This window comes from Columba livia, chromosome 2, assembly GCF_036013475.1.
Source record: "Columba livia isolate bColLiv1 breed racing homer chromosome 2, bColLiv1.pat.W.v2, whole genome shotgun sequence".
In the NCBI taxonomy this organism is placed as follows: Eukaryota; Metazoa; Chordata; class Aves; order Columbiformes; family Columbidae; genus Columba; species Columba livia.
Genome location: NC_088603.1, coordinates 124,347,163 through 124,359,526, shown reverse-complemented (window position 1 = coordinate 124,359,526; position 12,364 = coordinate 124,347,163). Strand labels below are relative to the sequence as shown.

Genomic DNA, 12,364 nt, shown 5'->3' with positions numbered 1-12,364 from the left:
AGACAATATCACAGAACCACTTAAAAGTAATTTGCTATCTGTTAAAATGCCAAGTGCATGATGTATCTTCAGGATTAAAAAAACCCCGTATTAATCATGAAAGATTATGATAGTATTCAATATTTTTGTACACTTCTGGCTAAGGAAGTAGTAAGTGTTTTGAGGTATCAGGCTGATGTCTAATCAGTCAGGTCAGCAGTGTTCACTCTTGTGGGAGAATGAGGTTTTCCTTAGCATGGCTGATTGTTTTGTATTGCAGATTAAAATGTAAAATGGAGAGCTGACTTTTTTGTTCGTATTTCTTCTTCTGTGGAGGCTAGAGAAGATTCATTTACTTCATTACAGAAGTATTATTACCAATAATTTCTGAGATATTTCCACCAATTTGTTCTCTGTTGCTTTGGACTTATGGTCAGATGTAATGGGGTTTTTTTGCCATACATTGGTCAGAACTTTTTTTTAATATGTTTTTTTCGTTGTTATTTCATGAAGTATTATTACCAATAATTTCTGAGATATTTCCACCAATTTGTTCTCTGTTGCTTTGGACTTATGGTCAGATGTAATGGGGTTTTTTTGCCATACATTGGTCAGAACTTTTTTTTAATATGTTTTTTTCGTTGTTATTTCATGTAATCGGTTTGGATGCACTTACCACATTAACATAATTGGCTTACTTGGCCTTTTACACCAATTTCATGCCTCGTGTTCTGCCCAGTTACAGAGGACCATACAGACATTTCATCATTTGAGGACATTACTCTAGAAATTCTAGAAAAGTTTAATTCCTTGATTATTATTTCTTTAGGTAGCTTTTTGCCTTAGAAGTGGTAAAGTATCAAGAAATTATACTTGTATTATAATTCTGTGAATAAAATCAACACAGAAGTTGCAAAATTATTTGTATGATGCTGTTTGTCTGGACAGTTACTTAGAAAAAGATAGATCTGCTTCAGATGAAGATTTTCAGAAGTAATTTTTATTAGTTTTATCAGCCTTTTTTTTTTTTTTTTTTTACAGAAAAAGCTAAAAATAGTACCAGTAATTGAGATTACTTTTTAACACAAGGCACTGTTTTCTCACTTACAGCTTTTCTAAAGTTGTACCGAGATCAAATTTTGCATTGGGAAAACTCATTTTATAAATGCCTTTCTGTAAACCGACTTTGGAAGGCTTCAAGGAAGAGATTCAGTAGCCTCGCAAGATGTACTTTGCACTGATTTCTTCAATTTTTCCCAGTGTTTAAACAAAACAAAAAGAAAAAGCTTTTTTTGCAAACTTAGTTTGTCTTTTTGTTTGCAAGAGCATGTAGTATTAATGGCTACAAAACATTGGTTCACCCACTAGTTCACCATGATGCACATGGTGGCTAATAATCAGTGAAGAAACATTTGGCCACTAAATTTCAGTATCCATTCCCTGCCGAGTCCCTTTTTGCTGCTGTTATCTCCACTTGTCTCAAATCAGGTGGCATATTCTGCAGGTTTAGACCTGAGCAGGATTTCCTCTGATGCTGTTCCTTCACAGCTCTGAAACTTTCTGTGAGATCAGGTCCTGAAAGGAAGGAATGGACTGTTCTGATGGTTCAAACGGCCTGCAGGAGTAAGAGTTAAACATCTAAGAGTAAAGTAAACAAGTGAGGAGAACAGCCTGGATGGGACTCGGTTCCAGATAGGACATGTGTATGTGGCTGCATGTGCTGGTGTGGTGTCCAAACTGCATTGTATACAGTGGTCACGTATGCAGTCAGTGAAGCCTTCAGCTGGCCACCTAGGAGGCGTTAACTTCATGCTGAACTCGCTTTTTGACTGTAGGCTTCATTGACTGTAGTGATTAGATTTCTAAGAGTTACAGCAGGGTTTAAGTGTCTGCATAGAAAAACCTAAATTTAGTTGCCTTAATTTTAAGTTGTCACTGCATAGGTGACATTCTCAATTGATGACTAAATTAATGGACTTTTAGCTACAGAGCAAAAAGCTGTGCTGTCAGATATTGCTGCTGAGCGAGGCAGTTATATTGCCTTTTGTTCAGGCTGTAATAGTTTGCAGGTAATTAGCACAGCACTGCATCATGTGTAGAAAGAGGTGAGGTGTTTCACAGAAAGTGATACTTAATGCTCCGTTAGCACCATTTGGTATGGGGCACACGTAATTCTGTGACAGCAGAGGGGGTTTGTTGCTTGCTGTCATCTTTCCTTGAGTCACTCGCCTGACTCCTTACAGCCCTAAATAATTTTCTGAAATAAGCAGCTGAGATGGAGAGTAGCAGTAGATGGTCAGTAACAGGGATTTGGGGCAAGGGAGTTTAGGGGAAAACATTCTTGAAGAAGGGCATGAGCACAAGTGTGTGGTAGAAGATGGATGCCTAAGAACCCAACAAAAAGAAGTAGTATGGAGTTTCTTGTAAGACTTCTTCCTAGCTTGCTGCTTTGACAGTGTAAACTTTTCTTTGGGGGAGTCCTCAGAAATCCTGTGGCAGCAATTCTAGATAGAAATCCTATCCTTATATCCAATGCCATTACTGCAAATCTTCAGTATTATTCCTACAAGACCATAGTATGATATAGAAAAGAATTATTACCATTTTAAACAGATTTGGACTACAAATCAGCCTAGCAGTTGTGTGATCAGGTATTACTTCAGCTATGTGGTGAAGTCTGTAAGTCATTGACAAAAAATTACATGTTTTTTTCCTGTGAAAACAGAAAAATTAACTTCTTTGTAACATTGAATTTAATATATTGGGTCACATCTGCTAAAAGATTATTACACTAGAAAGATGCAATGGATGATTTATTAAAATACCCCTGCAGGGATATAGCAGGCTACCTGGTTAATACAGAGGAATGCTCGATGGTTACACTGAAAGCTCCCTGGTGAATCCTTTAACATAGGAGTAGAATGGGAGCTGAAAATGATTGCTTATTATGTAATGTTTGCTGCATTATATTGGTGCCTAGCAGCTGAATAATATTTATGTTAACAGCTCCTTTCCAGCTTTCCTTATTGATCTCCTGCTGGTCTAAGAGCTGATATATAATTGTACTGAAAATGAGAAGATAATACTTGTAATTTTGTAATGGAGGGTGCCAGAAAGGTTCTTCCAACACATCACTGGAGTCAGATATGAAGGGAAAGGTGTCACCTCTTTGTGCCATAGACTTGTAAGATTTTCATTCAGTTTTTGTTCTGAACTGTTTCTGTCTCATCTCCTCGTAATGTCAAAGGAATTAGGGAAACAGTGTCCCACAGGCAGTAAGAGTTCCCTGATGGGTGGGAAAGCTGCTTTCCTTTGCCTTACTGAGTCTGAGAAGAACAAACAACTGTCTGTCTTTCCATGAACACTGAAAGTTAGAAAGCTGACAAATACCTGTCCTCTCTTACTGAATGCACAGTTTCTTCGTAACTGGCCAGACTTAAATAAATATTTTCATTCATGCTGCAAGAACTGAGAATTGACATTTCAGTCGTGATTTACATAGTTTCTTTTATGTACAGCCTTCTACTTAGAGAAAAGGAAGAAACCAAGTGTGTGGTGGTGATGTCCACCTGGAAGGTCCCCAGATCATGTTCGCAGCACAACTGATATGCCTCAGTTTTCCTGTTAACAACAAATGACAGTTTCAAGTAGCAGCTGTGAGCTCAACCAACCTAAAAAGTCCTCAGGGACACTTGATTTTATTGGTTCCTTGGGCTAATTAACTTCTGGGTTCATCCATACCTAATGCGGAGCAAGCCAAGCCGTAGAAATAGCAATGGTTTCTTGAAAAACTGAGCTGGTGTATTTTTAGAAAAGGAAAAAAAAATAACCCACAAAACCCACCAAACCTTTTGCATGTTATGGATTGTTCTTTTCAGGCCCAGTGATGCTATGTCAGAAACTTCTGACCATACTGGTCAGTCCCTGCGGACTTACGGTCTGGGGTGGAGGAACTGTTGCTCTCATGATGAGAGCTGGTTCTGTGAGTTTTGCTGGATTCAAGGGGTATGAACACTTGGAACAGAGGCAGTGCTGTACCCCTTAATCATTATCATCATTAACTACATGAAAATGCCATAAATATATCGGTTTCCTATGAAATGGATAATATTAAAGTGAGAAATAGCAAGACTGGAATTGCCTACATATTGAAATGCATTTCTACTACATTAGCTATGGGGAATGAAGAAAAGACATGAAAACCATCTATATTATTACATTAAAAAAATAAATAAATCGATTCCGTTCCATGATAACTACATTCCTTAAGTGCATTGTTATGTGCTTGAGTATAAATGCTTGGTTTCTAGTCATAGGGTACAATGAAAACCTGAAGTGTTTAGAGAAACAAAACCAATATTTTAAAGAGTGTTATTTAGAATCATAGAATCATTTTGCTTGGAAGAGACCTTTAAGATCAAGTGCAACCATAGCCTTAATCGAGCGCTAAACCATGTCCCTAAGAGCCTCATCTACGTGTCTTTTAAACATCCCAGGGACAGTGACGCCACCACTTCCCTGGGCAGCCTGTTCCAGTGCCTGACAACCCTTTCCATGAAGAATTTTTTCCTAATATCCAGTCTAAACCTCTTCTGGCACAACTTGAGGCCATTTCCCCTCGTCCTATCACTTGTTACTTGGGAGAAGAGACCAACACCCTCCATGCTACAACCTCCTTTCATGTAGCTGTAGACAGCAATAAGGTTTCCCCTCAGCCTCCTTTTCTCAAGGCTAAACAGCCCCAGTTCCCTCAGCTGCTCCTCATCAGACTTGTGCTCCAGACCCCTCACCAGCCTCATTGCCCTTCTCTGAACTCTCTCCAGTGCCTCGAAGTCTTTCCTGTAGTGAGCAGTGGTATATCCTGAAAAAGGAGTAAGCTCCTGTATGTCAGACAGTTTTTTTCCTTGTTAACTTCTTGGTAGCTAATGCCTTAGAAAATCACAGTCACTTCTATGAAGGATCAACAGAGATATATAATAATCCTAATACATTGCTTCTTTAGCACCTTTCCTTTATAGATCTTAATACATTTGTATATTTAAAGATTCATATGGCATTTGTGAATAAGTAAATGGAATTTAGTAGGATAGCTTCAGTCCTCCTTAAATTCTATTTTCCCTCTGCCCCTGAAAAGCAATAGCATCTTTTTAACTGTTCATGCCAATCCTGCAGGATAGTTTATAAAGGTAATGTAAGAAAAACGGTCTTCATGCAGAGCTGTCTGAGTCTAGTGTTGAACATGACAGTAAGTCTTATATAGGAAGAAGCAACGTTAGTCAAGGGGTTTTTAAATCTCATGCAGCAGCGATTCAGACTTATAAGATCCTCTAATGCTTGGATGTGGTTGGTATTGGGTTAGCATTAACCCAGTCATTGGTCTTTCTCTGAGGTTTAACGTAGACAAGGTGATTTGTCTGCTTAAAGCTCTGTGTGGGATCAGAGTCTTGGAGAGAAAGTGTCATTTAATGAGTCGTGAGCTCAGCTTCCAGCAGCATGTGGTGGCTCTTGTCATTCCTGAACAGGGCACCCGGGAACTTGAGAGCAGAATAAAGCATGGCTGGTTACAATACCTTGTGATCCAAAATGCTTGATACAGCATTGCAGCAGTCTTGTGATGTGAAGCTGTATGGTGTTTAGATTCAGCTATACAAGTAGCAGTTACAGTATTCCCTGTTTAAACTTCCATAAAGATAAAAATAATTTTACTTCTTTTCGTACTATTAATGACTTATTGTCCACAGGGGAGAAAAAATGGTAATGCATAATTTAAGCAAAAATATGTGCTACTAATTACAGAGATACATAGCTAGTAGTTACTTGTGTAAGCCAATATATATCTCCCTTACTTGTGTCAGAAAAAGTGGGGTTTTTTTTCCTCATGAAATATAAAAGCAAAGTTTAACTACAGCAAATGTGGAGAAAAGCAGTTAGGTGCTGTCATATTCTTCAGTAGTACATTTGCATTTTTTTAACATCTAGTATACTTAATGCGACCAAATAGATGTTGAACTGCTATGAAGTAAATAGCTGTTTAAATTGACACAATTTACTTCAATTTGCTTCACATGCAATTTACTTTACACAATTTACTTCAAGACTGGTTTGCTACGTACTGCTGCGGCTCTGCTACATGTGGTAGCTTGTGAAGCTGTGGAAACTTGATCACCTAAAGAAGGTCTTGATCAGACATCTCCATGTCTGCAGGAAGCTGGACTACAAGGCTTTTTGAGTCCCTCTTACCCTGAGTAACTGATTTTTATCAAGTCTTTTAATTGCTTTTGACAAAGAATTAGACATATATAGGCACAACTGAAGAAGTTACTAACATGTCCTGGTAATTATATTTTTTGTAGTACCATGTAAATGTGGAAAAATAACAGTTCCCTTTGTTCCGCCTTGGCAGTTGAACCATTTGGAAAAAATTCTTTGACTATACGAGATGAAAAATGCTTTATCAAAAAACTGGTTGCAAAGTTTGAATGACTGAAGATTGCTTTTTCATACAGGAGCTTGTGATTGCAATAAGTTAGAAATTGATTTCTTTTCAGAATATTTTGAAACTACCTTATTTGAAAATCATTCACTTTACCAGCACAGCACCAGTCACTAGTTAAAGGTTAGTCCAAACAATTGCTGTGAGATATTAAAGAAGTAATGAACTGTGTGTTTTTTATATCTTCTAGCTAAAAAGAAGAAGAAGCCAAAGCTCTTAAACAAGTTTGATAAGACCATTAAAGCTGAACTAGATGCTGCAGAAAAGCTACGTAAAAAAGTATGTTTCGCATGTTTCACTCAGGACTGTAGGCAGTGGATAAAAATGAATTAAGAAAAAATAATTTAGAAAAAGGGAGAATTACTTGTAGATTACTTCCTGTGAAATTAGCTTTTTTAAATTATGTATTCAGTGCGTGTTTGCCCTTCAATTTCATTTCTGCTGGATAGTTTATCTTAAATTTTTTGAAGTCATAAGTGTAAGTCTGTTCCTTTGTGTTTTCTCACCTTTAACCTTGAAAAGATTTAGCCTGACTGTTGAATTCCTATCATCAAAACACTGCTTAAATTAATCATGTGGAACAGGGTTAGTTCTGTCCTATCACTGTTGTCCATTTGAGTACTGAAGTCAACTGTTATCAGAGAACTTTAATAATATAAGCATGTTAATACGGATCTCTCAGTAAGTGTTGACGTGCTTTGTGAACATTAGGTGCAAATCTTTGCAGCAGGCGTTGTTTCTGTTGGGATTCTACATGTGTCCCATGAGTGTCTGTGCTCTTCTTCAGCTGCTTAGAGCATCAAACAGATGTTCCTGCTTCTCACCAATGGCAGCAAGACCTTAACATCAATCTTCGTAGTTCTGAATTTTAAAACTTGACTGTAAAAAACAACCACCCCAGCAATAAACAAATCCTCTTCTGATGACTTCCAATTTTATTCTTTTATTAGAGTGTTTCAGAAAACAAGACCTCTGCAGAGATGTCCCTTTTCCAGATGTGAGATTAAATAGTGAAGCAAGACTATGTGACAGTTAGACATGAGAGACCTTAAGTCTTTTGGGTGTAAATCTTGTAAAAACTTGGCTATGCCTCACAGGCAGTCATAGTATATGGAGAACAGCTGCAGGTCTTCGTTTTACCCTGGATTTGGGATGACCAAGTAATGAGATATACTATTTTCAGTACAGTAAAATAAAGGCCATTTTAGTCATTGCATCTGTAGGATTATTCTTGATTTTCAGAAGATTGACTGTGCAGATTTAGCTTTACATAGCCATCCATACAGCCCTGGGGTTCCTGTAGGTCCATGACAGGGCTGAAGGGCTACTACAAAGAGAGCACTAACTTCAGGCTGCCTCTGCTGCTGATCTTCACCAGAGCCTTGTTTACATGCTAGAATACAAAAATAAAAAGCATTTTCATGCTTTGGGTTATTTAACCTATTGGTTGATCAGAGAAAGGTGTGACAGAAGCTTCTGATGAGCCCACAGGGTCAGCTGGCTGACTCTTTTTTCCTGCCTGTGTCTCTTAGTGAGTTGCAGACAATCATGTTTGTCTTGTAGGAAGCAGGATAAGTTCACTAACAACTCAGGCAGATGTAATATTTGAAGACAGCAAGACAACTGTATGTAGTAGACCACTTGTATTTATAAATCTGTAAGAGATGGAAGTGGCAGCAAGATCTGATGCCAGATTTTGCCAAGCAGTGCTTACCTCCTAACTAATGATGCAGCTGGTTCTTCTCAACCTCTGTCCTTATTGCTAATAAGCATCAGTCATGAAAATACCATAGTTACATTTGGGGTTTGTATGCATCAGAAAAGAGACACAGAGCACATGTGAGGTGTCCTGAGGGACACGGTTTCACAAAACATTAGAAGAAACAGCCATGTGCTATGGATGAGTCTACAGTATTTCCCCTAGAAGAACTGTAGTTAAGATACTGTTTGTCATGTGAAGTACACAGAAAGGAAATTTCCACATAAGTCTAGAGCTTCCTTTCTGTTCTCTGTTATATTTGGTTTGGATTTTGCTATTAGAAATAAAATCTTTACATTTCTATGTAGACAGGTTATTGCTATTCCAGCATTTTTGCCAGTCCACAAGGAGAAAGTGAGTAAAATAAAAGCAAAGCTCTTAATTTTAACCAAGGAAGATAGATAATATTGTTTCATAAAAATGACAGCTAGTTTTTCTTACACAGGCATGCAATCCTAACAAAAATATTGTGAAAACTTTTAATTCAGTCTGTGTTTTGTTTTGGTTTGTTTTTTTTCATTGGGGAACCTAATGTGTTATTAGGTCAGCATTTTTATTAAATAGAATTGCTGATAAATGTCTCTGCTTTCCAGGGAAAAGTTGAAGAAGCTCTAAGCGCCTTTGAAGCATTAGTGAATCAATATCCACAGAGTCCTCGAGCAAGATATGGGAAAGCACAGGTACTTAAAAAAGCCATAAATGTTAAAAAAGATAAAATAAACCTTTTTTTAACAAAACAGTTCTAAACCCCAGTCGGGCTTCATTTGTAATTTTATGGATGTTTCCTAAGGAAAAAAAGAATTATGTGATCTGTCATATTGTATCTGTTTTAGTCCTCTATCCTTCTTCAGTTACTTGGGGAGCTTTTGTCTAACTTTAGTCTACGGGGAAGTATTGTAAATAACACAAAAATAAGATACATCCTGTGGTTCTTGTGAAAACTGTCTGATGAACGGTAAGAGATAAATCCCAACTAATGTCTCAGTGCAGGAGCAATGGGCAGAACTTAGCTGTTAAATTCTACTTGCTGCAGCTGGCAAATCAACACGTCAGTCAGCTCTGGGCTAAATGCTGCTTTTTGCTTAGTGGGAATAGGGAAGAGGATTTGGATTTTTTATAGAGAGAGTGTTAAAGGATAAAGAACACATTCTTAGGCAAGGAGGCTTAATTAGCTTTTTCTTGTGGAGTGAGTTCTGTTTCAGATGTTTCCCTCACAAAAAAAAAAAAAAGGGGGGGGGGGCATCAGAGCATCAGAAAATAAGCTCTGCATTCCTGATACTTTTGAGCCGTGTTGGGAGAAGAGAATAATCCTTGTATTTTCATAAATAGTAAAATAATCCTACTGCACTAGGTTTAATAAAAGTCTGCTTGAACTCATGTTAATCAAGATGAGCAAAATGAAGTGCTCACCGTAGAAGGGAATTGTGCTGTTATACAATTAATGAGGCACTTGAATTGGAATCACAACCAGTTTTCACTTGGTTATTAGGAGTCATGCTAAAACCAAAGCCATGATGATCCGAACAACTATCACACAAACAATTGATACACAGCAGACTGAGTACTTCCGTGCTCTATGTGAGGAGATAGTCTGCTGAACCATTTATCTTCTTACAGTAGGAGACCACCTTGGTTCATATAGATGGTGGACTTAACTCTGTTAAATTACACTTTTAATATTTACCTTTTTTAAAATGATTCTACTATCTAAGAAAATGTGCTTTCTGCCTCCTCATTAGCTCACTGCTTTTAGGGAGGAGGACAGATGATGAGGCCCAGCTGTGAAGCTTGTTATCATTCAGAATTCCCCCCTCAGTGATACAACTTAATTTGTCCCTTTACAACAATTTGTAGTCACCACCTACTACTTCAGTAGTGCTTAAAAGGTCATATAGACCAAGATCTGAAGTCATAATTAGCATATACTTTCTGGGAATGTATAAAAAGAACTACAAATTCATTTCCATTTTCAGTAGCCTTTGTAAGCTAATACTAGTCTTTACTGAACACTCATTAGTGTGACTGATGACAACTTTATTGAATCCAGTATGTGTAAATGGAAGGCTCTTGGAGGTATGTGAAAGTCATAGCCTTCACTGAGAGATGAATTCTTAGGATTTACATTGTAACACAGTGTTACTTTTAAATGGGTATTTATACCAACACAGTGCATTCAAATTTGTTCTTTCATCACTAACTGAAGGTAAAACTGCAGAGAAGGGTAAAGGCCAGGAATTCACCAGAAGAGTGTGCTGCTCTATTTCTGTGAACCGTGAGCCAACACTACATGCTAATTTTGTAGATTTGGTTTCTAATAAGACATGAGGATTAATTTCTCTGGATCTTTTAATAGCCTTAAAAGGCAACTGTTTTCCCCAAAGTTCTGCAAAAGATTTCGTAGTTAAAGTGTTTTTCAGAAATGTGAGCAATTCTTGGTTTGATTTCTGGAGCTACGCTTAGGCCAGATTAAAAATATTCTACAGAAGTCATTAACTCTTTAAGGGTGAAAAGAACAGTGTATTGGTCTTAAACCTCCTGTTATGATTTACAGCATCTATACTGGTGAATTTATGCACATTTTATACTGACTATTTTTGCTTCTTCCTTATGTATCTTTTACTATTCTTTGCCCTGCAATTCCCTCAAAAAAAGAAAAAAAAAAAGGAAAAGCAAATTTTGTAGTGAAAGTACATCAGAAAAATAAATTATTGCTTAAAACTGATTTCTGAAGTTAACTCTGAAAACCGTCTGATCAGCTGTTTGCATGAGTAACACTATTGTTATTTCTTGTACTCAATTCCCAAGTAGCTCAAGGAAAGAAAAGACAGAAGTACTAAAAGATTCCAGATACTTCCTACAGCATGTACAGCTAACACAGTTGAAGCTGTTTCATTAATGTGTATGACTGATACAACAGTGAATTTAGATAGACCAATAAGAGCTTCTGCACCTGTGGTGCTTGTGATTCATCTACACCTTTCTCTGCTAATTGACTAAAGAAAGAACATAAGCCAATACAAATAAAAGTATATGGAAAGAATGCATTAAACACATGAAAATGCATGTATTTCTAGAAACAATTCAGAGTAACTCTTTAAAAATTCAGCATTTGAGATATAGTCTTATTTTTTTCAGCTGTGGAAACAGATTATGAAAATTCCATACCAGAGAGCTTCCATGAGCTTCACTGAAGCTGTAATTTCACAGTAGAGATCTCACATATCCTCTGCTCTGCTCCTGAATTTGTTGAACAAATTTAAGTTCTGAAAGAGTTGTAGGGTAGATACTCTATCAACATATGCAGGAATAAAGCCAATTCCTAATTTGTTTTCTAAGAAAGAATGTAAATAAAATTATGTCAGAATCAATGAACAAAATATTTGTTGATGTGTTTTGATCTGCCTATTACTGGCAGTGTGAGACTTAGCATACAAATAATCCATAGGCAACAATTTACATTTCTTCTTTATTATTAAAACTGATTGCTTCATTTAGTTTTGAAAGCAGAAATTAATGATTTATACAAATATTAACCAAAAATTTGTGTTAGTGCATGTTTTAGCTGAAAATTTTCTGGTACTTACACTTTCAAACAGTTTGCAGAAACAAGAATTAGCAGTCGTTCTAATCTGCCTTACCAAAAAGTACAACCAAAACAGTTTTCCATTGTTCTGCCAAAATTTGTATATTTTAAATTTAATTCTAAAATTATTCCTATAGTCTAACATTTGCATACTTTGCCTTTTAAGAAAACAAAGTTATACTTAAGACTAATGGATTATCATGTGCTCTAATAATGAGTTTGTGATTCTTTCTAGTCAGAAGATGACTTAGCTGAGAAAATGAGAAGTAATGAGATGCTGCAAAAAGCTATCAACACCTATGATGAGGTGGTCAGTCTGCCTAATGTCCCTTCAGATCTGATAAAACTGAGCTTGAAACGAGAAGCAGACAGGCAGCAGTTTCTTGGTAAGATGTGAAGGGTGGCATAAGAATTATGGAAGTGTAAGCGAGACTTTCAAAAGATCACTAAGGACTTAAAAGTGCCAATTCCATTGAATTTTCAGTAGGATTTGTGTTCCTAATCTCTTAAAACATTTTAAATATTTTTCATAAGCATTTAAAATTTTTCT

The 12,364-nt window shown here is 36.8% G+C and overlaps 1 protein-coding gene across 10 annotated transcripts in view; it reads left to right on the top strand.

Moving 5' to 3' along the window:
- Window positions 1-12,364, top strand: part of ASPH (aspartate beta-hydroxylase) — a 111,744-nt gene that overhangs the window by 67,768 nt on the left and 31,612 nt on the right. For all 10 annotated transcript variants that reach the window (XM_065053634.1, XM_065053641.1, XM_065053636.1 and 7 more), the window contains 3 exons: window positions 6,663-6,751; window positions 8,825-8,911; window positions 12,050-12,200. In XM_065053634.1, the coding sequence (XP_064909706.1) occupies window positions 6,663-6,751; window positions 8,825-8,911; window positions 12,050-12,200 (327 nt within the window). The remainder of the gene's footprint in view (window positions 1-6,662; window positions 6,752-8,824; window positions 8,912-12,049; window positions 12,201-12,364) is intronic.